This window comes from Apteryx mantelli, chromosome 6, assembly GCF_036417845.1.
Source record: "Apteryx mantelli isolate bAptMan1 chromosome 6, bAptMan1.hap1, whole genome shotgun sequence".
Lineage (NCBI taxonomy): Eukaryota > Metazoa > Chordata > Aves > Apterygiformes > Apterygidae > Apteryx > Apteryx mantelli.
The window spans coordinates 32,542,025-32,567,493 of record NC_089983.1 but is presented as its reverse complement, the minus strand read 5'-3'; the positions used below and the strand labels follow the sequence as shown (position 1 = coordinate 32,567,493).

The following is a 25,469-nucleotide window of genomic DNA, read 5'->3' as shown; positions in this document are numbered from 1 at the left end:
GCTGGCTGTTGGGGGGGCACTGCAGCGGTGGGGCTGGGGGGGGGCGGGTCGCCGCTGCGCTGAGCCCACCGTGCAGCGCAGGGGCTGCGCTCCTGGGGGGACGATGGCAGGGCTGGGCAGCTGGCCTGGGGACAGCGTTGCCCCCAAGGCACCCCCTTCCCGGCGCCCCTCTCCCCCCACAGACAGAGGCCAGGCCCGGCTGCAGCTGCACAAACGCGACACGAGAACTTTATTCACATCAAGATACAAAATTATATTTCTCTAGAAATTTCTCTTCTGCTCGAGTGACGAGGCTGGGATGACACGGAGGGGGGGGACATGGGCCAGGCCAGGGCTCCCCTGCATGCAGCCGTCCCCGGTGGGGGCCAGGGTGCCCCCCACTTGCTGCGTCCCCCACTTGGGCACAGGGAGGGACAGGAGCACGTGCAGGGCAGCAGGGGGGCCTGTCCCCACACTCCCGGCAGCGCAGCCCGGCCCCCCCTCCACGGGGGCTAGGACACGAGCCCGGCCCCCCTCTGCGGGGGCCAGGACACGAGCCCTGCCCCCCACCCTTGCAGCAGGGGAGCTGCGCACCATGCGCCGCAGCACACGCGTGTGCGCGCAGAGGGGCTGGCCCCCATGGGCCCCCGGGAGAGGGGCAGCGGCGCCCGGGGAGGGACAGGGGGCAGAGCCAGCAGCACAGACAGCGTCTCATGGGGCAAGCAGCCCCGCGGGCAGGGCGAGGAGAGTGCTCGAAGCCAGAGGGCAGGGGAACGGCAGGGCCGGGAGGAGACGAGGGGGGACGGGGACGGGGGGGTCTTCGCCATCACTGGGGCAGTGCCTTCAGGATGGCGTTCACTTCCTCAGCCACGGCGGTCAGTGCAAACTCAAACTGGTCCTGGGGGAGGAGAGCGCAGCGTGGGGCCCCTGCAGCACTGCTGCCACCACAGGGACCCAGGGAGGGAGGGGGGCACCAGCCTGGGCAGAGCCTGGGGGTGTCGGGGGGGGGGTACCTTGGTCTGCACCATGCCGGGCCGCTGGTCTCGGATGTGCTCCAGCGTAGCAGCTATGTCTATCTCCTTCACACCTAGGGCAGAGCAAGAGTGGGGTCAGGGCTGCAGACAAGCACTGCGGTGGGGTCCGGGGGGGGGGGGGGGTCCAAGGATGCATCCTCAAAAGCAGGGATGGGCTGAAGTGGTGCCACCTGCAGTGCCACACTCACCTTTGGCCATTCGGTTCAGGACCATGTCGACAAGGATGTAGGTCCCAGTCCTGCCTGCACCATCACTGAAAGACGCAGGTACTTGTATCAGGGGAGGACAGGGGGTCCCAACAGTGGCGAGCAACGGGGAGGCCAGGCTGGGGGCCACTCCAGATCACAACCTGCCCCCGGCCAGCAGGTCCCTGTGGCTCCCTGCCCCGCAGCCCCCCAGCCTGCCCCATGGCAGGGGCAGAGCCCCATGTGCACCCGCATCCCCTGTGATACCTGCAGTGCACGATGATGGGGCAGGAGCGACCCCGGTAGCACTTGTTCACCTTCCTGCAAGGACAAGAGGGAGCAGATCAGTGATGCGGCACCCTGCTCTGCCGGGGACGGGCGGCATGGGTGCCCCCTCACCATGCCGGAGCGAGCGGGGTGGGCAGTGGGGGCCCTGCGACGTGGCCCCGAGGGGCTCCGGCAGAGGCTCCTGCAGCCTCCCCCGTTGCACCGGGCTGCCCCGGTGCGGAGGGCAGCACCAGCTTGCCACAGGGCAGGAAAGGCCAGGAATGGGATGGGACCCCTGTGTGGAAAGGGGCTCCGGGGCAGGGAGAGGAGCCAGACTCGACACTGCTGCCCAGCGGGGCCGGGGCTGCCGCCAGCCTGGGGAGGGCGCAGCGCCGGGAGCCCTGGCGGGCTGGGGCCGGGGCTGGCGGGCAGGAGGGGGCTGGCGCTGGTCCGGCGGGCGCGAAGCGGGGGGGCAGGCCCCGGCTCGGCTCCCGGCATGCTCCATGCAGCAGGCACGGCTGCCAACGATCACTTTTGTGACTATGCAACTGGAGCCAGATTACTAGCTGCAAATCACAAAAATGACGCCGGCAGCTGCGAGAGAGAGAGAGAGAGAGAGACAGAGCGACAGAGAGCGCGTGAGCGGGGCGGAGGGGAGGGCCATGTGCTCAGAGACCCCCGTGGTGCCCTCAGCAGGGTCCCTGGCCCCGGTGGCCGGCCGGCCTCCTCGCCCCCCGTCGGGGGCCCGCAGCCCCCCGCGGGAGCCTGCCTGGCCGCAGATAAGCCGCAGTGAGCCCGCAGGGCCGGCGCTGGCTCCGGGAGCGCCGTTATCTGCGCCGGGGGGACGGGGCAGGCAGGGCAGGACCGCAGCAAGCCCTGCCCCGCGGCACGGCCGTGCCGTGCCCCCCTCAGCCCCACCAGCCAAGCGGTTCGGCTCCAGGGCTGTGCACAAGCTGCCTCCCGCACGGCTCGGCAGGAGCAGGGCCGATTCAGCCGCCTGGGGGGAGCCCGGCTCCCTGCACCAAGCTGCCGCCCAGCGACCCGACCCCCAGCGGGCATGGCCTGGAAACGCCCCGGGAGCAGTCCTGGCCCAGCGGCCCTCTTCCCGGGGACCCCTGGCCAGCTTTACAGCGTGGGGAGCAACGGGACCAGCTGTTCAAGGCTGGCTCCGGGGGCTCCTTCTTGCACCCACAGCTGGCAGGTGCCAGGCTGTGCCACCCCGTCCCAGCTCCTGGGAGAAGGCACCGTTTCCCCCTCACCAGAGCTGCCTGACGGCTCTCCTGAGCAGGGCACCGTGCTGCCCCAAAGCCCAGCAGCCTCTGGATGCCGCAGCTGGAGGCAGCCTGCCCACCCAGCTCTGCCAGACCTCGTCACAGGCTGGCCAGGACCCCCAGCCCGCTTCTTCCGCTCCTCCCCTCCCACGGCATCCCCGCGTCCCTCAGCCGGTCCGCCCACATCACACCACCCGGGGACCTCCTGTCCGTGGTCCCCCGTGCTCCGTGTCGCTGCCAGCACCCGTGGCCCTGGCACCACCACGCCGCCCTGCCCCGTCGGGTGCCGAGCAGAGCCCCCCCGCTCAGAGCGGGCGCGGGGCTGGTCCCCGAGGCAGGAGCGCTCACCTGCGGAAGTCGAGGAGGGGCCGGGTGGTGGCGGGGATGCCCTCGGCCGGCCAGCTGAGGAAGTGGAACTGCGTCAGCGTGCGGGTCTCCTGCGACTGCACGTTCTTCAGGTAGAAGCTGCGCACCAGGAAATCCTCGCACCAGATGTGCTCAGAGACCAGGTTCACCTGCCGGAGAGAGGCCTGGAGCCATCAGCTACTGCCAGCCCCTGCCCGGGGCTACCAGCCGCAGGCCTGCACTTGCCTCATAGATGTGGTACAGAGAGGAGCCCTCGTCCGGCCAGTAGCGGTCACACTGCTTGACGCTGTCCTCGGCCAGCGGGCTCAGCATGACGATGACAGTGCAGCCGTGCTCCCACACCATCTGCACGCAAGGCACCGTGGCTGTCAGCATGGGGCACCCTCCTGGATGGTGGGGGGGCAAGAGGGATGGCCAAGCTCCCAGGGCCCATGGGAGTGGGTGCGTTGCCAGGGCTGGGCAGGATCCAGTCTCTGGGGAAGGGTGCAAGCCCCGCGCCATGCCCCGCACACCTGGACGCACCCTGGAGGGGCCAAGGGGCGACCCATGTGCCAGGGGCCAGGCCAGGAGACGTCACACTTGGGACTGCGGTGGAAGGAGCTGGGGCAGCAGCAGGGCATGCCATGGGGAGCAGGCAGGACCCCCACCCATCGCCCCAGAGGGGTGCAGGAGTCCCAGCTTTGGGTCCCAGGGCATGCGTGCCAGGGTGGCATCCTCTCCCCCGATGTGCTGGCGCTCACCTGCCAGAAGTCAGCGATGGTGTGGGACAGTGGCCCCTGTGTGGCGATGTAAGCTGGCATCCGCGGGTCGTGCTCGATCTGGAGTGGGAAGGGGGGGGGGGTCAGACTGTGCGCGCTCTTGGAACAGGGGGTCTGTGCCACTGGGGGGGAGCAGGGGGATGCTCTAGGGGCCACAGGCCTGAAGCAGACTGCTGGAGAGGAACTGCTGGTTGCCACAGGAGGGAAATGGATTTAACTACATCTGCGCAACAGGGCAGGCGCATCCTGGGGTAGCCCACGTGGCTGTGAGCTCAGTCTGGCTCAATCTCGGAGAGGGGGGAGCCCAGTCTGGGTCTGAGCGCGTGGCAGAGCGGGATCCCATGGTGAGCACTCACGATAGGGCTGGCGTTGATGAAGTCACTCCGGGAAGGGTTGCTCTCAGCTTTCAGCTTGATCCGCACGTGGTCGTCTGGGGAAACAGAGCCCGGGAGGGCTGTGAGCTCCCGAGGGAGGCTGTGAGCTCCCGGGGGAGGCAGGGCCCAGCCAGAGCAGGGCCTCCACCATGCTCCAGGTCCAGCTGGGGGCAAAACTGCCCTGCAGCCTGCCTTGGCCTGCAGCAGCCCTGCACGTCCCAGTGCCCCGCGCACCCTCCCCGCCGAGGGCCTGGGAGCGGGTGCCTCGGGCAGGGCGGCAGGGATGCTCACAGGGCACGTAGTCCGGATTGCGGTTCTTCTTCAGGTTGGCTTCGCCCTGGGCAACGGAGCAGACGTTGGGCTCAGCTTGGTAGGCACACAGAGCCTGCCACTCCTTGGCCAGCCGGTCCCGGTTGCGGAGGTGGTCCTCCATGTACGCCTGGGGGAGAGGCGCAGGGGTCACCCCAGGAGCCGGCGCGCTGCGGGAGGCTGGGGCGAGGGGCTGCCTCCCCGCCAGGGTGGCTCACCAGGATCATGTGTCCGGTGGAGATGTCCATGTTGGACTGCACGGGCTCCTCGCACCAGGACGGCGTGCTGCTGTGGGAGCTGGGGCTGGGCTGCGGGGCATCGCTGAACTGGGACGAGACGCTGCTGACCCGCGAGGTCTCCGCCGGCGCCGCAGGGGCCTCCGCACGGCCAAAGAGCGACTTGGCAGCCATGTGCTGGCGGCACAGCTCCTGGGGACCGCAGCCAGGCCCCTGAGCCATGACAGCGCCAACCCCCCCCCCCCCCCCGTGCCCTCGCCACCCGACCCGCGTGGCTGCGCCACGTCCCGCAGGGCGGCAAAGCCCTACCTGGTACTCGAAGGTGCTGTCGGCTGCGCCCTCGGGCCCCAGGGCGGCCAGGCGCTCCTTCTCCCGCTGCTTGGCGTGGTGCCGCAGGCAGAAGGCGGCGGCGGCCGCGATGGTGATGCCCGCCACGCAGGCCAGCGCGATGAAGGTGAGCAGCACTGAGTGGAAGCTGTCCCCAAAGCGCGAGGGGTGCGGGTAGGTGGCAGCCTCATTTCGCTGGGGGCAGAGCAGAGCAAGGGTTAACAGGGACATCTGCACCCGAGGTGGGGGGGGGGGGGCGCAAGGGGGCAGAGCATCTGGAGGTCACCATGGAAGTGGGCACAGCTCCCTCCTTCCTCGCAGCAGGGTACCCAAGAACGGGCATTATCAAGGCAACGGGGCCATGCCACCCTGCCAGGATGGGGACACCAGGTGGGGGACCCTAGGGAAGGGGTCCAGACATGTCAGGCAGCCCCAAGGCAGGGGGAACCCCATTCTGCACCACATTTGGGATTGTTTGGGGCTAAACCAGAGCAAGGACACCCAGGGCTGCAGGGGGATGCGGAGCTTTGCCAAGCCAAGGCAGCAGCATCCAGCCACTTCCCAGCACCCTGGGGCACCCCCGGCCCAGGCTGCCCCCTTTCCTGGGGCAGGGCAGACAGGGCCCCCTTGGAGCCCGGGTTGGACTAGGGCCCCGGCTGAGTCCCCCATCTGCCTGGGGGCCCAGCAGCCAGCCAGGACCCCCCCCCCCCCCCCCAGCGGTGCATTTCTGCCCTGCGCTTTCACCCTGTCTCGCTGGCAGCCCTTCGTTCTCCAGCGCCCGTCGGGGCTCACAGGGCATCAGGGCAGCTCTCGCAGAAGGCAGCTCCTGGGGGACCTCCCCAAAGGGGGCTGTCTCTCCGCAGGACACATGCTTCGTGCCTCCCCACGCTCTCCCTGCTCTGTCATGGGGGGGTGCTGCAAGCGTGTCCCCGCTCGATGGGACTTACGCCCCCCTGCACCCTCTCTCCTCTGGGGCCACTGCCCTACTTGTCTTTCTGGGACTGGTCAGGCTGGCCCCAAAGGGCTGTGGGTTGTTCCCATCAGTGTCCTCAGCTGCTTCCCAGGGCTGGGGAAGCAGCAGGGCCTGATCCATGCGTGTTCCCATGCTGGGACAGGAGGGTGCTGAGCCCTCGCTGGATCTCAGTCCCTGCAGGGCTCAGATGCTGGAGGACCCTGCCCCAGCTCTGGGGCAGCTGGTGGGCAGGATGGTGCCCGCAGCCCCTGCAGGGCCCCCAGCCTGGCCAGCCCCAGGGATGTGGGGGGCAGCCCCGCCACTGAGCCCCCCCACGCCCAATGAGGCGCCGGAGCCGTGCATTACCTCATCATGACGGCCTCCCATTGGCCGCAGGCCCGATGAGGTTACCCAGGGGATGCTGCGTCGTCATCATCATCATCATCATCATCATCATCGCCTACCCTGCGTGGGGATGCCCCCGCCTCGGGGCAGGGTCCCCAGGGGCCCCTGCTGCCTGCACCACGGGCGCCAGCCTCCTGCCCCAACACCTCGGGGCCCCCAACCGGCTCTGCCCCTGCCCATGGGGCGCTGCCAGGCCCGGCGTACTGAGGGCAGCAGCCCTCACCCTCAGTGCGCTCCCCCCGGCTCAGGCCACCTGGCTGGGAGACCCTTGCAGAGCGGCCTGGGCGCTGCGGGACCCCCCAGCCCACATCTGCCCCCACCAGCTTTGGACTGGCCCTGCCTCTCTCCGTGGGACTGAACAGCCTGCAGTCCCCGGCACCGACGGCTTGCAGGGCTGCTGCAGCTTTGCCCCCGGCCCAGCGGCACGTCTCCCACAGTGGCTCGGGCACAGCTGGCCCCCGGCAAGGACCTGCTGCCACCAGATGCCCTGCTCCCTGCAGCACCTCCCCCAAAGCAAGTGCAAGAAGGTCTGTGCCCCCCCCCCCCCCAGCAGTGGGACGCTGCAGCCACAGCTCATCGTTTTGTCCTGCCCTGGGGTTCTGCGTCCCAGAGACCACATAGCTCTGGTGCCTCCCGACTTGCCCGTAGCCCTGGCACTGCCAAAAGCCAGGCACCAGAGACTCCCTGCTCTGCCAGCATCACCCTAGATGCAGCTCCCGCAGAGGGGCGGCTGGCCCCGGACCGCAACGCGCCGCCAGCCTGAACCGCTAGGGCAAACCCACCCAGCGCCTCCCTGGGCTCTGCTCCCCCACAGAGCGGTGGGGAAGGGGCAGGAGCCTGCCAGAGACACTGCCCAGGAAACAGGGCTAAAGTTTCTCCCTGCTGCAGGGACTACACACGAGACCGATCCAAAAGCCGCGAGGAAGAAAAGTCCAGCCTGGGGCGCCAGCAGGACAGAGGCGCCCTGGGCACACCAAACCCACAGGACACCCTCAGCCCGAGGGACAGCTGCCAGGTGTGGGGAGATGGCTGTGCCATGCCCACGTCTCCGAGGCCACCCTGCTCCCCTAGCGCAGCTCCTCTGCCATGCCTGGAAAGGCCTCCCTAGTTTCCCACTCCATGTACGTCACATCTGACAGCATAGGGGAGACACACTGATGTATCCACCAGCTCCCTCCCTCAGCACAAAGCCAGCCGGGGCAGAAAGCCCCTGGAGAGACCAGACGGAGGCTAGCATCTCCCCGCTCCCCCACGGCACCCCACGCGGAAACACCTCTGTGGCCCTGTAGGTGCCAGAAGGGCTGGGGACATCAGCAGGGCTGGGCGGGGGGGGGGGGGGGGGGTAAAAGAGACCTCCCAAGGCTCATCTGGGCCCTGCTGTCCCCCCACCCTGGAGGATGGCTACCCGGAGGAGCCCCTGGTCACCCACAGCCCCTCTCCGAGGGAGCAGCCAGGACAGGCTTCATGCACCCCCTTAGCTCTCAGCACCCTCATCCTGTACAGGGTGTGCAGGAGGGGGCTGCAGAAAGGGACATGGTGGGGGTGTCCATGGCTTTTTGCTAATCAGGCCCTGCTCCTCCACCACCCCTCCCCAAGGAGATTACCTGCATCTCAGCTGCGGCGTGCGTGGTGCAAACAGCCCCATTTTTGGACCCCTGCCTTGAGTGGCTAAGAGATACTGAAGCAGGATCCAGCTGCAGCCCTTATCTCTACATCGCTCCCTCCCCAAATCTTTCACTGGTCCCACTGAGTTCAGAGCAGGGGGAACACGGAAAGGCACAAGCTGGTCTAGATCAGAGAAGTCCATGCAGAAGAGGGCTCGCGAAGCTGCTTCAGGCTCCTCTAAGCGCCTGCTCTGTCATCTCTCCCAGCTCCCCTCCGTCATCTCTCCCAGCTCCTGCCACTTGTCACATCAAAAGGCGTTGCCATAGTGACGCTCCACATGTTGCTGATGGAGACAGGTTGCCTCCCTGGCTGGGCCACCCCTTCTCCCTGGCATCCTCCCTGCAATGTCCCCACTTCCCTCCTCCCTGCCCAAGGCTAATGCCATGGGGCAGGGAGGGTGGGAAATGGGGACCCGGAGTGGGGTGTGCTGCACCCTCCACCCGGGCCTCATCCTGGCATTGCATCCCCTCCACAAGCTGGGAACACGGAAGCAAGTCTGGGTCCCCTGTCCATGGCCTCCGGGCCCTGGTCCCCCACCTGGGACACCACTCCTGGGACCCAGGGGAGCCCTCTCAGAGCAGATGGCTCCTGCTTCATCCCTGCCCTTGGCTGCTTTGCCATTCCCTGGTGGGGGACGGTGATTCCCCTGCTGAGCCACGGTCTCTGGGGCACAGCCCAGGGATGCCCAGGCCTTGGCATGCGGGATGCACAGGCTGGAGGGAGCAGAGGGCGGAAATGAGCCCTGTGGGGTGCAGCCTGCAGTACCCCATACTTCCATTGCCCCAATCTTGGATAGAGGGAGAAGCCTCCAGGTGACCTCTCCCGATCTGCCTTTAAACCCTGCAGAGGTTTTTCACTTGTTTTTTAAACACAACCAAGGGCCCTGGGCCTGCAGGCATCTGGGCTGGGCAGCATCACACAGGTGGGTAGAAGGTGTTGCTGGACAGTCCCACGTGCGGTCCTGCTCCAGCCCACCCCAAATAATCACAGCCCACCCCCAGCATGGCAACCCCCATTGCAGTCTCATGTGGGGCCCATCGCCAGCCTGAAAGCTTCCCAGAGCCCTCTGCTCCCCAGCTGCCCAAGACCTGTGGAGGCAGTTTGCTCAGGAAGACCCCCGCGCCCGAGGGGCTCGGATGCAGCATGCTTCCCGGACACTTCCCTGAACCACAGCACACTCGGACTTGTCCCCAGCTGCCCCAGGCACATGCTGCATCTCAGCCCTGAGGGATGGATCCGCCTTGCTCTTACCTGTCCCACTCCCGTTTGCATGATCTTCAGGCCCAGCTCTGCCTCCAGCTCTGCCTTCACTTGCTCTGCAGACAGGGAGATAGTCAGGAGGGTGCTTTCCCCCTCCCAAGAGATGTCCCCAGCCCTCCCAGAGCAGGCTGGGGGGAAACCCCCTGAGACAGAGCTAAGGGGCACCCTGACAGCCCCAACCCCATGCCAGATCTCTAGTTTAGGCAACGGCACTGGAGTGTATGGGGGGGGGAGCCCTGCCCTCCCACCATGCCCTCCCAGTGCTGTTCTCCTCCCCGGCCCTGGGAAGGGGCACCCCACAGCAGGGGACAGGAGCAGGGGACCCCCGCCCCAAGCCCCACTCACCGGCCCGGCTGGCCACGTCTGCCAGCGAGAGGTTCTGGGGGTTCTGCCGGATGCGGAAGGTGAGCGCGGGGCCCACAACGCTGCCGGAGGGACACAGAGTGAGACCGGGGACCGCAGACCCCGCGCCCACCCCACCATAGCCCGTTCCCTCCGTGCCCCCGCCTGGGGAGGCGGCCGAGGGCAGGAACCCCAAGCTGTGTGGCACAGGGCTGCAGTCGCAGCACCCTGCATGCCATCCCCACTGCCCTCACCTGATGTTGATGAAGCTGGCGGTGGAGAGGTGCACGCGCTTCGCGAGGACCTCCAGCAGCCGCACGCCAGCAGCCAGCCCCAGCGGCCTGGGGAGAGCAGAGACAGGCTGAGGAACCGGCTGCAGAGGCGAGAGGGGAACGCGCAGCCCCCAGGCCTAGGGAAGGGGTCCAGGCAGGCTCAGGAGAGCCCCGGCCCTGGTGTGAGTGCCGTGCTGGCTGGAAGGGCATCAGGGGGATTGGAGGGGCGTGCAGGGGGTAGGAGGCAAGGCAGAGCCGGGGGAGCATGGAGCTTATGGTGGTGGGGGGTGAGCTGACCTTCTTTGCACACAAGTGTGCACAGAGGTGGTTGCGCACACGCTCGTCTGGCATGGAGACCGCAGGACTATGTCTGAGCCTGTCCCAGCCTGCATTGGTGAACTAATCTTATCTTAGGCTAAGAGAGGGAGACTTTGGAGTGAGACAAGAGATAGGGCAGCATGATCAAGCTGCAGCCACTTCTAGCAGTGACCGCTCTGCCCTCCCCTCCCACGGCAGGAAGATCAAAGAGCTGGTGGCAAAGAGGGCATGGGGGGAGCTGACCCCACTGGAGACTCAAACAGGCTTTGGTGGAGCATGTGAGAGCCATGAGCAGCTGGACCTGGGGCTGGAGAGGGGATACAGCCCCTCCATACACACACATGCTGCCTCACCCAACCCCCGGCTCTCACTTCTGGTCCGTGATGATGTAGCCGTACTCATCAGCCGGCCGCATGCCCCGCTGCTCCCCAGTATCCTTTGCCTCCGTGTAGCTCTTCTTCTCCACTGTGACTAGCTTCCCAGGGCCGAGCATGTCCCCACTGTGCCCCTGCTGTGGCTTTGCCTGGGGGGCTGGCGTGTGTCCTGCCCTGCCCCTCAGCCCATCTGCTGAGGAGCTGCTGGCTGGGATTTCGGGGGGAGGCATGGTGGAAGAAAAGGGCTCTGGCTCCTCTCCATGCTGCATCTCCCCCTCGGTCACCTGGAGGGAGGGGAAGGGAGGAGCTGTGACCCCTGAGGAGCCCTGGGGGGGCTGCATGCCCCTCCCTGCACACCCAGGCCTCCCACCTGCTGCACAGCACCACCCGGGTGCAAACTTACCCGCTTTGCTGCGGGTGCCTCAGGGCCAGAGGCACCTGGGAAGGAGACAGAGAGAGAGAGAGAGAGAGAGAGAGAGAGAGAGGGAGAGTTCATGTGGAATCTGCCCGGGAGGCAGTTCCAAGGAGAGACAAAACCCCCAACCCCAAAACATGGTGTGCCAGGGCCAGGCTGCAAGCTCCCTGCTTGCCCCGTCCCTTGTGCCCCCACTCACCAGGGCCCTGGAGCAGCTGGAGGAGGGTGGAGAGGCTGCTCAGCTGCTGGGGACTCAGCTCCGGCAGCCCCAGGCCATAGCTGGCCAGGACAGAGGCCAGTCTCTTCAGGGCAGCATCTGTGAGAGGACACAGCATCAAGTCGAGCCCTGCATCCGCACAGGGACCACAGGCTCGAGAAGCAGCACCTGGGGCAGGTCTCTGGTGGGGTCTGGGGGAATATGCTGCCCACAAACCACATCCAGGGGCAGGCAGGCACAAAACCAAGCAGGAGAGAGAGCCTGAACCACAAGGAACATGGCTGTGGGGACAGAATGGGGATGAGGGCTGGTGCCTGGCTGCAGGACATGCTACCTGTCTGTGCAGGGGCTGGCTGGGCAGCCAGGGCCGATGGCTGCTCTCTCTCCATGTCCCTGAAGTCATCAGGGAGCCGCATGCTGTGCTGGAGCCTGGTGGTGGCAGAGTCCGAGCGGCCGGCTTTCTCTCTGGGCAGGGATAGCATACCCAAGTCCTGGAAGAGATGCCCCCCGTCCGTTCCTGGCTGCCCGCCGTAGGAGGGCACAGGGCCAGCCCCAAAGAGGGCCTGGGCAGGGACCCGGCCCAGCAGCGCGGTGGTCTCGGGGCTCTGCCTGGCTGAGGTGCTGGGGAGCTGGTGAGTGCCATCCTGGTAGCCAAACTGCAACCGAAACAGAACTGCCCTGTCTTTGGGTCAAACCTCCCAGGGCCCCAGTCACCCCATCCCAGTGTGTCTCCAGGGCCTGGGGGCACCAGGGACACCCTCAGCCCAGGGAAAACAAGGGTGCTGGGATTGCAGCAGCTCTCCTGCCCATCTGTACCTCTCTCACTGCATCTGGCTGGGAGAGAGGCTTGCCCCCACCGCTTATTTACCTTGTGGTAGGAGTAGGGGTGCAGCAGGGCTTCCTCGTAGCCCAGCTGGGGTGGCGGGGGCAGCAGGAGGTGCTCCAGGTACCGCTGCACCAGGGCGGAGGGCAGCAGCGGTGGGGGCTGCCCCAGATGCTGAGCCGCTGGCAGGCCGGGGTCTGCGGGGTGCAGGGCTCTCCGGGGGGAGCCACGGAGAGGCAGGAACCTCGGAGGCAAACAGCACTGGGGTCACCCACCTGGGTACGGGGCCGCTCCTCCCCCTCCAGCCCTGGGGCAGCAGGGTGGGATCCTGGCTCCAGAGTTGGGCCAAAAGGGAGGTTCCCCCCCCGTCCCAGCCCCAGTTGGGGGTTGAAACCCTCCCTGCCCTGCCTAGCAGGAAGGGGGTGTTGGTGGGGGACCCAGTGGTGGCACAACACAACATCCTCAGCCCAGCCGTGGGGAGGAGCCTGAGTGGCTCTGTTCTCCAGGCTGAGGGATGGAGCAGCCCTACCTGTCCCTGGCTGAGGGCTCCAGCGAGGGTGGTGGGCGGAGGCGGGGGATACGCTCCATCTCCTGAGAGATCACATACTGTGTGATGCCGTCCTGCCACGACAGCCCTAACACAGGAGGGGACCTGTTAGATACGGAGGGGGCCTGGGTACCATGGGGAGAGTGCACTGGTATCTGGCTACCCTGATCCTCTGCCCCATAGCCTGGGTTTGTCCTGACCCCATCCCACTCCTCCCAGGATCGTCTGGATCCACCCTCATCCCACCCCATCCTGGCCTCTTGGGCCAACAGGACCCCAAAGGCCCTGCTTCTAATAGTGCCACTAAGCAGTGCTGCCTGACACCCTCTCCCCATGGGACCACAGTGACACCTCTGCCACCCCCATGCTTCCCCCTTCACCTTGTGCCATGAGGTGCCGCAGGACATCCTGCAGGCGCTGCAGCACGGGCGAGGTGACCTGGAAGTAGGGTCTGTCCTGCATGGAGCCCACCTGGCACTGCCCAAACAGCCCATCTGCAAGAGAGTGGAGGCAGTGGGGCAGGCACAGCACTCCCAGGCAGGATGGATGAACACCAGAGGGGCCGAGGGACTCTGGGCCCAGCTCCACCTCTCTCCTGACATGACCCCCCCCCCAATTGCACCTCGAGCTTCCCTGCAAGGCACTCCTTCACCCCCACACCACCTCAAAAAGGGCAGAAACAAGGGATCCCCCCACCAGCCACTTACCCTGCACACACACCTCCTGGGGGGAGCACAGCCTCCGGTCAAACAGGCAGCCTGAGAAGGACAGACAGACAGATAGACCCAGCACAGTCAGCTCAGCACAGCACGGCCAGAGCAGCCTGCAAGGGTGTCCCCAGTAGGGTTTGTGCATCCCCAGCAGGAGAGGCACGCTGCCTGGGGACCTCTACACTTCAGGAAAGTGCTGGGGGGGGGGGAGGTGGGTGCAATATGAGCTGGGGGACCAAGGCCTGGTAGCACAAGGCAGGGCCTCCATGCAAGCTCCCCCCCCTCCCCAAAGCCAGGAAGGGGACACTGCAAAGCTCCCTTTCCAGTCTTGGGGAGGAGGGAGAGAGCCTGGAGCTTTTGGGGGTGCAAGCAGTTAGGAAGGGAAGGCTGGGGGGACAGAGACCTGCAAGACTGGGTCTGTTCACCTCTCACACGTGGCACTACACAGCAGGGGCACAGCCCTGTACCCTGTCACAGGGGACCCACTGTCCCTGCAAGGGGGACCCCAAATCACACGTGCAGCGGGGGGGGAGGATCTCCCCACTCCCTTCAGGGGGCAGCACCTGGGCAGGGGGCGGCTTCCCCCTTCTCCCCCCCCTGCATCTCGGTCCAAGCCCATCAGCAGCGAGACGGCAGCAGGCGATGACTCAGCCCCGGATGGCGAGGAAGGAACGAGAAAACAACTGGGGGGGGGAGGGGAGGGAGGGGCCCGCCGAGCCCGCCGCAGGGGAAGGGGGCAAGTGGGGATGGACCCCCCGAAACCCGGGCAGCGCTGCCCCAGGTCCCCAGGGCGGGGGCGAACCCAGCCCGTGGGGGGCGCAGGACACCGCCGCCAACGGGTGACAACCGCGGGGGGGGGGTGATACCCAAGGGGGGGCCCGGGGTCAGCCCCCCCCGGGGCCGCTCCGCACCGGGACAGGGGCAGGAGGGGCGGGCGCGGCGGAGGGCGGGCGCGGGGCGGCCCGGGCCGGGCGCGGCGGGCGCTGTCCGCGGTGCTGGAGCGGCGCGGCCGGGAAGCCGCCCGGCACCGGCAGCTCCCCGGGGCAGGGCTCGGCCGCAGCCGCTCCGGGCCCGCCTGCCCCCCGCGGCGGCGGCGGCGACCCCCGGGGCAGGGGGCGGGCAGAGCCCCCTCGCAGCCCCTCCCCGCCGCGGCCGTCCCCGTCCCGCCGCTCTCGAGCGAGGGGCGCCCACCGGCCCGGCCGCTGCAGCCCGGCGGCCCCGCGGCGCGTCTGCCCCCGCCGGGGTCCCCGCGCGGGGCAGCGGCCCCGGCCGTGAGTCAGCGGCCGCCGGCGACACTGCGGGGGGCTGCAGCCCTGCTGCCCGCACCGGCTCCGGGGCAGGGACCATGCGCCCAGCAGGACGAAGCGGGGCTCCCGGCCCCGCCGCCGCACCGGCCTGCCCTCGTGTACCGGGCCGCGCCGCGCGGGGCCGGCCGGCGGCGAAAGGGCGGCGAAAGGGCGCCGGGGTCCCGAGGGACCCCCCTCGGGGTCGGGCCCGCCACCCTCCGGCAGCCCCAGGGCCGGCTTCGCCCGGTGCCGCGGCCGAGCGGCGCCGCCGGGCAGGGGGCTCTGGACGAGCTGCACCCACGGCACCCGCCGTCCCGCCCAACCGGGCCGGGCCCCCCGGGGGCCGCAGCGCCTCTCGGGCCGGTCGGTGTCCCGGGGCCAGCACGGCGGGGCCCGGCTCTGCAGCGCTCGGGGTGAGCGGGGCGGAGGCATCCCCGGCCCGGGCCGCCCCCGCGGCCGGCGGAGGGGCCGGTGCCGGTGACGCACGCCGCGGTGCCGCCGCCGGGAGGCCCTCGCCCGCTCGCAGCCGGGGGCCGGGCCTGCAGCTCCGTGACGCGCTCCGTGACAGACGTCCACGACAGCGGTGACAGCATCGCCCCGACGACGCGGGCCCCCCCTCCGCCGGGACACCCTCGGGGCCGCTCCCCAGGGAGGCGACCCCCAGCCCCGGCTCCCCGGGGGCACCGAGTGAGCGGCGCAGCACCACCCGCCGCTAGGACCCCCCCGCCCCGCCCCGAGGGCCCTCCCCGTCCCCGGGGCCGCCGCGCCCCGGTGCCGAGGCCGCCGGCCCCGCCGCCCCGGCTCACCGTGCGTGGCGGCGGCGGTGGTGGCTGCGCCGCCGGCCCGCAGCAGCCCGCGGCCGGCCACGAGGAGGAGGCAGAGGAGCGCCCGGAGCAGCCGCCGCCCCATGCTCCGCTCACGGCCGCACCATGGCGCACCGCCGGCCGCGCCCCCGCCGCCGCCGCCACCGGCCGCGCCCCGCCCCGCGCCGCCTCCCCGCCAATGGCGCCGCGCCCGCCGCCGCCGCCGCGGCGCGCCCCCCGGCTCAGCGGCCAATCAGAGCCCGAGCCACCGCCCCCCCTCCGGGCTCTGCCCCGCTCGCCCCTGCAGGGAGCGGCCAATGGCGTCGCGCTCCACGGGGAGACGCTCAGCGGCCGGGCCAATCGCAGCCCCCCGGAGGGCGAGCCACGCCCCTCCCCGTGGGTGTGTCACCGCGCTGGCCAGGGCTCCGCCAATCGCCTCCAGCCCCTGGCCAGCCCTGCGCCCGGAGTGGCTAGAGTACGGGCCACGCCCCTCAGGAACCCACCAATCAGCCACGAGCAGAGGGACACACCTTCACACAGCTCCCACGCAGGGGCAGCAGGGGTGGCCCAGGCAGGCGCCACGGTTTGGGGGAACCCGCATGCCCTGCCAGCACAGAGCCCTGGGCACCACTCCCTGCCGGCACCCGCACCCAGGAAGGGAGCACGGGGATGCCCCCGAGCAAGGCCGTGCGGCCCCAGCCCCCCCAGGCTTGGCTCAGCCCGGCCCGGCCCAGCGGTGCGCAGAGCAGGCCCCCGTGGACAGCGGCCAGGGCTGCCAGGCCACCAGGTCTGGGGAGGAGAGCCCGGAGTTCCCCCGGGCCCTCTTCCTGCTCCCCTCTCGGGGTGAGAGGGGAGCCCTGCCCAAGCCCTGCCTCGGGGAGGACCAGCCCGAGGCTCACAGGGGTCATTCAGGGATCACAATGCCCCATGGCACCCCAGGGAGATACCCACTGCTCCCTCCCCCCTCCAAAAGCGATGACCCAGGGCCTTGCCCACAAAATCCAACCCCCTTCCTCCAGGGCCTGGTGCTTTCAGAGGGTCTGCTCCCTACACACCCACACTGGGCCCCCAGGGTCAGGGCCCCCAGGCAGAGGGGCTCTGTGGCACAAAGCAGCTGGAGCAGCCAGAGCTGAAGCAGACGCCGCCTGCCCCATTCTCATGATGGATGCAGCTCCTGGGCTGGAAGAGGGATCACAGCGCCATGCAGACATTGACAGCAGCCCCCAGACACACCGGGACAGGCTCAGTGCTGGGGCCTATGGGTCTAGCCCACCTATCTTTCCCCCTGGATTGATGAAAGCTCCAGCCCTCCAGGACCCAGGGGACATCCTCTGCCCTCCATCTCCCAGATCCTAGTGCCTGGACCCCAGGGCACTGAGGCAGAGCTAGGCAGTGGGAGAGCAGGAGGGGGCAGAGGGCTGCGCCCACACTGACAAACCCACCTTGGTTTATCTGAAGGCTCCTTTGCTGCCCACTGCAGCTCAGTCCCCTGTCCATGAGCTGAGTCCTTCCAGCACCCTTCACTGAGCTTGGCCCTCAGGGTGCAGCTAGTGGTCAGCGCGTGGGGAAAAAGAGTCCCACTTCTGACCCCAAGGCACAGGAGAAAGCACTAACGGTAGCTCTGGGGTGCTGGCTCCCACAGCATGGCATTGCTCGGGCTCCCCACAGGGATCTGGGTCCATCACTTCTGCCCCCAGCAACATACACGGAGCCACTCGCTGACAAGACAGAGATGCTTTAATCGCCCCAGTACCCAGGGCTGAACCCTGCAGCCACTACCTCCCCACCGCGCTCAGTCGACCATCATGCTGCTGCTGACCTCCGGCAGGAGCTCGAAGAAGCCCTGAAATGAGACAGGGCATCAGGGTGGGCTGGGAAGTCCGGTGCCGGCAGGGACGACAGGCAGCAGGGGCAGGCAGCGGCTCCCCGTTGGGTTACACGCGCGGCGTCATAGCAGCCAGCTACTCACACAGAGCAGGACTGTGTCGCCATAGTAACCCATCACTGACTCAAGGCTAGCGCCGGTTGCCATAGGAACCATTTGGGGATGGCACTTGCCAGGGAAGGCTGGGATACATGGTGGGGATGCGAAGGGGCACATCTGGAAGCACCCGGCACCTGCCTCGGCCCGAGAGGGATGGGGAACCCAGCAGGGCTGCACGTGGATGGGGCCAGCCCCAAAAATGGGGGCTGGATGGGGATGCAGGAGCACGTGACATGCCAGGGCAGGGCATGCAGGGGCAGGGCAGCAGGGACGGGGCCCTGCTGCATGCGGCAGGGGGTGGCAGGCAGGGACCCGGCTCACCTTGAAGAGGGCGATGCTCTGCAGCACCCCCGAGGTGCAGCACATCTCCCGGATGGAGTGCATGGCCAGCTGTGGGCAGCCGATGTCCAGCACGCGCAGCCCCAGGCGGGAGGCCAGGATGGGGCCGATGGTGGTGCCGCACGGCGTGTCATTCCGCACCATGAACTCCTGCATGGGGACACGGCCTCAGCAGCTACTCATGATGCCTCCCAGCACCCACCCTCCCACAGGGGTCCCAGCCAGGCCTGGGCATTCAGAGAGCATCTGAAGGGAGACAACCTGGGACAAGAGAAGCAGTGCAGTCCCCTTACCCTGGTGCAAAGTCCCCCAGAGAGGCAACATGGTCAGGGTAGGCCTGTCCTCCCTTCTGTTCCTGAGCCTGCTCCCCAAAACCCCAGGAGCTGGAGACTCCGGAGCAGCAGGCATGACACACCCCAGAGAGCACAGACACAGTAACTAAGGGGCAGGGGTCTAACACGGGTCCTACCCCTCTGTTACCAGCACCCTCTCCAGCATTCAAGTGCAAGGCCATGGTGTGAGCTGGTGACATTTACCGAGGGACCGCACTCGCTCAGCCCTGCTCACCTGCAGAGGAACACCCACGCGGGCCGCGATGTCCCGGATGACTGCCTCGGTGACAGCAGTGGAGGCGTAGCGCTGGTTGCTGTTCACTTTGATCACAGGGCCCTGTGCAAGGGAGGCACTGTAAGACCCGGGACTGGGCTGGGGGATAGACTGATGGTCTGGCAGTACCAATGCCCAGGGAGAGACCCACAGGGATTCAGGCAGAAACATCATCCCACCTCAACCCACCAGTTCATTCTCTCTTCCCTGGGTGATCCATGGGAATGAGGGTCCTGCAAGGGTCAGGTCTCCCTTGGGGACAACCCAGTCTCAGAGCTAGGGCTGACTCAGGGAAGGACTCCAGGGTTGAGGCCATGGTCCCAAATGGATTAACACCAGACATGCGAAGTGACCAAATCATGCTGCAGGACAAACATGTCCTGTTCAAGTGCTATTGAATCACACCCTGGGGCTGTGCTCTATAGACTGGCTGGGCACTTTACGCCACTGCAGGACAGATGGATGGTGCCTGGTCTGGCACAGAGCGGAGGGCTGCCCTCACCTTATGGAAGGCTGGACGATGATTTTCCTCATGCTTGTCTCTGCAAAAGAGAAACAGGAGTTTCATGCCAAAGCCCTCTCTCCCCACTGCAGCAAAGACTCCCCTGCCTCTGCTCCTTGGGGAGCAACAGGGATACATCCCCACAGGCAGCAGGGCAGGCTCACCCAGCTCAAGACAGCACTCAGATCACTCACACATAGTTAGGGTGCACAGCATGGGCCATATCAGCGCTGATCATGTAGGACTTGGCCATGGCTTCCTCGAAGGCTGTCAGGTTTTGTGGTGATGCCGAGATCCGGCGCAGCACCAGCTCCGTCAGCAGGGACTCTGCACCCTGCGCGCTCTCCGACCCTACCTGCCGGGGAGTATTATCAGCACAACTTACACAGGGCAGCCCCTGGCCCACTCCCAGCACCAGCTCAGCGGCATGGTGCTCCCCACAGCCAGTACAGCGGCCTCCAAACATAGTGGAGCCTCCCCCAGCCGCCAGGCCTGGGCCATGCTTCACACTGGGATGAACAAACCCCATCTGGCCCCACAGGGGCCTGGGATCCGTCTTCTCCCACTCACTGCCAGGGCCAGCAAAGAACACAGGCGCCCTCCCTGTGCCAGCCACCGCCTGGCTATGCCCCTCACTCACCTCCTCATTGTCATAGAGTGCGATGAGACGTACATTGGGCTCCTGGCTGAGGGAGGAGGGAGCCATGCACGAGTCGATCAAGGCCTGCAGGGGCAGAGGAGGAGACAGGGTGCCAGCCTGAGCTGCCATCCCCTCCCAGGAAGCTCAGCGCTTACACAGACAGGGCTTTTCCCCAGGAGAGCCCAAAGCACCAAGGGAGGGAGTTGCAGGCACACACACGTGCACATGGTCCAGCGAGAGCAACAGCTGCCCACAGGAGCTGCTGGGACTCCACACAGCCAGCATGGGGGCAGCGCCCATCCAACTCCAGATTCTCTGACAAACCAGACCCACCTCATAGGAACAGGCCAACACACAGAGCCTCCTGCAACTCACAGCCATGCTGAGCAGAGCCAGGGCACGTGGGGGCCATGCTGGGGCTCCAAGACTCCCCTCTACCTCCCACTCACCTGCAGGGCACAGTAGCAGCTGTGCAGATTGTCCAGGCGTGGGGAGAAGATGAACTCATCAAAGGCACCACCCAGCGTCTGCAGGCAGAGAGAAATGAGCAGCAGGGCACAGGCTTTGGGTCACCAAAGGTACCCACCACTGGGTCCTCATCCCGCTCCCCCCACTTCTGTCTGCTCAGGGGCTGACTTTTCTCAGTCCCCTCAGCTCCCAGCCCTGGCATCCCCAGGCACAGGAAGTGCCAGCCTGCAAGCGTGCTGTGTGCAGGCAGTGGGAGGCTCCTGCTCCTACTCACCGCTGGCTGTGTATCCGCTAGGCATAGTTCCAGCTCCACGATCTGCTCTGGCTTCACCTTCAGCTGGGAGCAGAGCAGGGAGAGCAGGGCAGGGCTGTGCCGCTCTGTCTGGGAAGAAAGCAGAGCTGGGGGCAGGGCTGGGGACACACAGCAGAGGGGAAAACCTTCCATTCCAGCTTGGAGAGCAGACCCACACCTCACTCATCCTGGCACAGTCCCCTCTCCTACTAGCACATCTTGCATTCATGCCCTCACCCTACACAGGATAGCACAGACTTCTCTGTCCACTGCACGGATCTCCTCCCCCTGCCCTGTCTCCCCAAGGAGAAAGGGGGAGCCATCTGTGATGACTTTATGGGGATTGTGTCCCTCTCTACAGCATGGCTGCAGGATGGGGTGGGAATAGAGGGGTGGCTGGGCATGCCCGAAGTGTATGTGGCTGTGTGGTGGAGTGCGGGGTCATCAGCACTGAATAGGGAGAAGGGGAAGGGGAACCTGCTGACAGGAAGCCCTGAGGACTGGAGATCACAAGGTGGCAAGTGTGAGATCTTAGCGACAGCCCCCGCTAGTCCTTGTTGCCCAGCTCACCTGGGCTGCAGCATCGCAAGGTGTGCCCTCCATGAGCACCTCCTTTTCCAGCTCCTCCTGCACAGCAGTGGCCAGAATGGGAACCCTGTGGGGAGACAGTGCTGTTAGCTCCCAGGATGATGCTCACCTCTCCCACGAGTCACACACAAAACCCTCCTGGGGTGCCCACCTTGCTTCCCCAGGGAGTGATTGCCATGCTGAATATGGCAAGGACACACCTAATTCAAAGCATAAATCCTTTGTGAGCCACCTCAGGGCACCTCAGTATCTTCCCCCAAGCCCCAGTCTTGGCAGTGTGTCCCAGGGGGACTAATGGATTGAGAAAAACCATTGCAGACCTGCTCATTGCAACAACTAGCTGCCAAAGGGCCAGAGCTGAAGCTGGGCACCGCTCCAGCTGGGTCCCAGCCCTCCAGAGGGCTGGTCAGGGGACTGGGTCGAGCCAGGCCTTACAGGTGGTGCTCGGTGTTGGGCCCGAAGTTCTCATTGATGCTGCGCTGCAGGTGAATGGCCAGGTGGGGAATGCGGAGGATGGGCCGCTCCACATATACCAGGTGCTGCTCCAGGCGTCCTGTGGTTGGGTTCTGAAATGCAAGAAGGACTGCTCAGCAGCCTAGCCGGAGCCATGTCTGCAGGACAGAGAGATGCCTGCGTCGGCCAGTGTCCACACTGTGCCTGCACCGCAGCAGGGCTGCTCTGGCACCCCTGTCACAGGCAGAGAGGGTGGGAAGGGCCATAATGGGTCTGATCCCTGTGCACACCTTGGTGCTGACTGAAGGAAATAACCTCCAGGCTGGAGTGTGGGCAGTGCTGGGTATGGATCAGGATAAGGATGGGGCCACCCCGACCAGACACCCCAAGGCCTGGGATTTTAAACAACAAGCACCCAAGAGTGATGGGTGCAGTGACTGGCAGAAGGGATGGCCAAGGACAGACCTGGCAGGGTGACAGCGAGATGGGGCAGTTCTGCAGCCAGCAAAGACCTGGTCGCTCTGCCTTGGCATCACTTGTCCATGGACTCCAGGTCACCAGGTTGTCTGAGGTGTCAGGGTGCCTGGCAGGGCTGCAGACCTGTCAGGCTTATGGGACCAGTCTCAAAGACCCACGGGTACAGCCTGGCACAAGCACAGAGGGCAGGACACAGAGCCAAAGCAAGAGTTCTAGCACTAATTCCCAGCCCAGAGCACAACAGATAGGTCAAAGGGGAGCGGGTCCTACTCTGTGTGGGAGTCACAGACCCTGTATAGGACCACTCACAAACCCCCTCACCCCAAGCCAGGCTCACCTTTATGATCACCCTCCCGGCCACGGTGAGATCGCGGTCAAACCAGGTGTTCCAGATACCCCCTCCATAGGTCTCCACGCCAACCTGCACCATGCCCACCTGCCCCCGCTTAGAGCGTCGCTTCACCTGGGCGAGAGCAGAGACACCACTGATGCTGGCAGGGTGGTGTGGTGGGCACCACGAGGCCCCAGGGCTGGGCACCCAGCAGGCAGCAGGCAGAATATGCCCAGAGGTGCCTTGGTGATCCCATCAGTGTGGGTGCTGTGGGGCGCTGTAGGGCAGGGGAAACAAGCTATCTCCATGGGGGGCAACACCAGGTGCTAGGTGGCACACCAGGTGACTGCTCTGAGAGGCAGGGGAAAATCAGGAGGCAAAGGGGCTGGTAAGGACAGGGCTGGGGTCACTCTAACTACGTACTTGTTACGCGGGCACGGGGGGAGTCAGGGTAGTGCTTGCTCATGGAGCGACGCTGGATGGCACCAGGGAATGCCCCAACCCCGGGGGAAGGTGCCCCAGCGGCATGTCTTACCCTGAGGCAGGGGCTGTCGGTGTGGGCCCCGAGCAGGCTGAACCCATTCCCTGGCTGGAACTGGCCCCCGACGGCGAAAGCGATGAGTGTGGAGCAGTTCCTGGTCACAAAGTACTGAGGGTAGAGGGAGAGAGGTCAGGGCCAGCCCCCAGTCACACTCCTGCCTCAGTTTCCCCACTGAGGACGCAGCAGAAGAGGAGCGGCAACCAGGCCTCCCGCCTGGCCACCCTGCGCAGCTGGGGGGTGCAGACCCCAGCCCCAGGCAGCCCCCGGTGCCGGCCGAAGCCCCTCACCCACCTTGTGCGCTGGCCGGATGTCCCAGTGCTCCGTCTCCTTGAGCTCCTGGAAGCCAGCCTGCAGGAGCCGGCTCCGGCACTCGGCAACCACTGCGGGAAGAGGCACCATCACGGCGGGGCCAGGGACCCGTGCCTCTGTCCCTGCCACCACGGGGCCCCCGGCATCCCCCTTACCCGAACACCTCCCCCCCCTGCAGCAGGGCAAGCAGGGGCATGCAGGGACACTGCTCCTGGCGCCGCGGCCCCGGCACCTGCGCGGCACGGCTGGGCCCCGCGGCCCCTTACCATGGTACGGCGAGGGGCTCCGGTTCACGAACCGCACCAGCTCCTGGGCTGCCGCCTGCACCGCCTGCTTCGAGCCCTTGGCCACCGCCTGCGGGCACGGGGATGGGGATGGGGACGGGGAGGCAAGTCATGGCAGGCATCAGCCAGCGCCCAAACCGCCAGTGCTGCGCGCGCCACACAGCAGTGCCCTGAACACCCCCCCGCTGCTGCGCGCGCCACACAGCAGTGCCCTGAACACCCCCCCGGAGCTGCGCGCACCACACAGCAGTGCCCTGAGCACCCCCCCGGTGCTGCGTGCACCACACAGCAGTGCCCTGAACACCCTCCCCGGTGCTGTGAACGCCACACAGCAGTGCCCTGAACACCCCCCCCCCCGTGCTGTGAACGCCACACAGCAGTGCCCTGAACACCCTCCCCGGTGCTGTGAACGCCACACAGCAGTGCCCTGAACACCCCCCCCCCGTGCTGTGAACGCCACACAGCAGTGCCCTGAGCACCCCCCCCCGGTGCTGCGCACACCACACAGCAGTGCCCTGAACACCCCCCCCCGTGCTGTGAACGCCACACAGCAGTGTCCTGAGCACCCCCCCCCCCCCCCCAGAGCTGCGCGCACCACAGAGCAGTGCCCTAAATCCCCCCCGGTGCTGTGTGCGCCACATAAGAGTGCCCCGAACGTCCCCCCGGTGCGGTGGCCGCCACGGGAGCCCCCGGGCCGCCGGCCGGAGCAGGCCGCCCCCGCCCGCTACCTGCATGGCCGCCGATACGCTCCGCCCGCCCCGCGGCCCCGCCCCGCCCTGCGCGCCCCCTGGCGGCGCGGAGGTCCCGCGGCCCGCGGCGCCCGCACTGCGCAGCCGCGGCGGCGCCGATGCCCCGGGGCGGTGTGTGCGGGGCTGCCGGGGCGCCCGGCCGCCCAGGGCCCTCGGGGCACTGCCCGTGGCCCAGTGCGCACCGGGCACCCAGCCTGCAGCGTGCGCGCGCACCGGAGCGCCCTGAGCTTCGCCCCGCGCACCCTTTGCACCGGGCGCCCTGAGCTTCGCCCCGCGCACCCTTTGCGCCAGGCCGCCTGAGTGCTCTGTACCTCGAGCAGCCTGATCCGCACGCGGCTCCGTGGCAGGGCATCCGGAGCACTGTGTGTCCGGGGCACCCTGCACCGGGCGCACCCAGGGAGCCCCCAGCCTGCACCCAGCCCTCCGCACCCTGCACTCTGCACCCAGGCAGGTGCCGGGCAGACCCAGCGCCCGCGAGGCAGGGTGCTGCCGCAGGGCAGACCCCAGCCGCCTGCCAGCCCCCAGCACCACAGTCCCATGGAGCAGGGCCTGGCCATGGCCTCTGCCCACCAGGGCACCCAGTGACAGTGGCGAGGGGGAGCAGTGCCACCAGGGACCCGGGGCCCGGTGCAGATCAGGGTGGCCCCTGCCCTTGGCCCAGCCCCCAAAGTGGGCCGAGGAGCGCAGGCAGGGCAGTGGCAGCGGGTTTTCCATCAGTGCTGTGTATCATTTCCCAGCAGGACCCTGTGACATCCTGGGGCCAGGTGTGCGGTGCGAGGGGGACGTGGCAGCCCTGTGAGCTATGCACAGGGCCCAGGTCCTCCATGCCAGCCGGATTCCCAGCTCCTGAGTCACCAGTGCGGGCACTGCGTTTACCGGAGACACTGGCCATGCCCTGCAACTGGAAACTGGCAGTCTTGCTGCCCCTGACCCCGGGACCTGCCGTGCCGGGAACTCCTGACAGCACTGGATTTATGCTCCCAGCCCCACCACCTGCCTCTCTCCCCCCAAGGAAACAACGTGCCCCCACTGCCTGGCACCCCGCGAGCAGACAGCTGGAGGGTCTCCATGTCAACCACGGCCACCACAGCAAAACAAGGGGCCAGCACCCTGCAGAGACAGGACCAGGCTGAGGGCAGACCCCCAGTACCACGGCCTGGACTGGGGCCTCACACACATCCCGCTCACCCTCAGCACCCTCCTGACCATGGGGCCCTGCTGAGGAGCCCCAGCCCTCTGCTTCTGCCGGCAGCGTCACCCTCAGCTGCTGCAGGCCCCCATCTCAGCACTGGGTGCTGCAGGGCCATCCCCAGCTTGTGCCATGGGTGGCTAGATGCACCCAGAGCCTTTTGCAGGGTGGGTGCCTGCTTCAGATGTGTCTCTGGAGCCAGTGGGTCCCCAGGCGGGTGGG

At 67.1% G+C, this 25,469-nt stretch overlaps 2 protein-coding genes across 3 annotated transcripts; both read right to left on the bottom strand.

The window, feature by feature from the left end:
- Positions 1 to 200: 200 nt before the first annotated feature.
- PTPRN (protein tyrosine phosphatase receptor type N) lies at positions 201 to 15,625 on the bottom strand. 2 transcript variants are annotated; one of them, XM_067298560.1, is made up of 23 exons: positions 15,499 to 15,625; positions 13,404 to 13,454; positions 13,077 to 13,190; positions 12,679 to 12,784; positions 12,195 to 12,393; positions 11,661 to 11,982; positions 11,309 to 11,425; positions 11,098 to 11,132; positions 10,692 to 10,978; positions 9,985 to 10,071; positions 9,734 to 9,813; positions 9,380 to 9,444; positions 5,089 to 5,301; positions 4,762 to 4,971; positions 4,526 to 4,673; positions 4,217 to 4,290; positions 3,843 to 3,920; positions 3,328 to 3,447; positions 3,085 to 3,251; positions 1,466 to 1,519; positions 1,202 to 1,266; positions 993 to 1,066; positions 201 to 877 (listed from the first exon to the last, which is right to left on the bottom strand). In XM_067298560.1, the coding sequence occupies exons 1-23, from the start codon at positions 15,599 to 15,601 to the stop codon at positions 806 to 808; spliced, it is 2,841 nt and encodes a 946-aa protein (XP_067154661.1). In that variant the 5' UTR covers positions 15,602 to 15,625; the 3' UTR covers positions 201 to 805. The 2 variants fall into 2 exon arrangements, with proteins under 2 accessions (XP_067154661.1, XP_067154660.1); XM_067298559.1 differs by lacking the exons at positions 201 to 877; positions 993 to 1,066; positions 1,202 to 1,266; positions 1,466 to 1,519; positions 13,077 to 13,190 and having other exon boundaries at positions 3,246 to 3,447; positions 15,499 to 15,612.
- A 1,589-nt stretch (positions 15,626 to 17,214) lies between these two features.
- On the bottom strand, positions 17,215 to 24,074 carry DNPEP (aspartyl aminopeptidase). The gene is made up of 15 exons (XM_067299158.1): positions 24,038 to 24,074; positions 23,292 to 23,379; positions 23,008 to 23,096; positions 22,711 to 22,824; positions 22,182 to 22,307; positions 21,350 to 21,480; positions 20,897 to 20,981; positions 20,309 to 20,416; positions 20,016 to 20,093; positions 19,567 to 19,650; positions 19,121 to 19,281; positions 18,927 to 18,966; positions 18,386 to 18,487; positions 17,801 to 17,968; positions 17,215 to 17,338 (listed from the first exon to the last, which is right to left on the bottom strand). Exons 1-15 carry the CDS (start codon positions 24,041 to 24,043, stop codon positions 17,288 to 17,290), a joined length of 1,431 nt encoding a protein of 476 aa, XP_067155259.1. The 5' UTR covers positions 24,044 to 24,074; the 3' UTR covers positions 17,215 to 17,287.
- Positions 24,075 to 25,469: the final 1,395 nt, after the last annotated feature.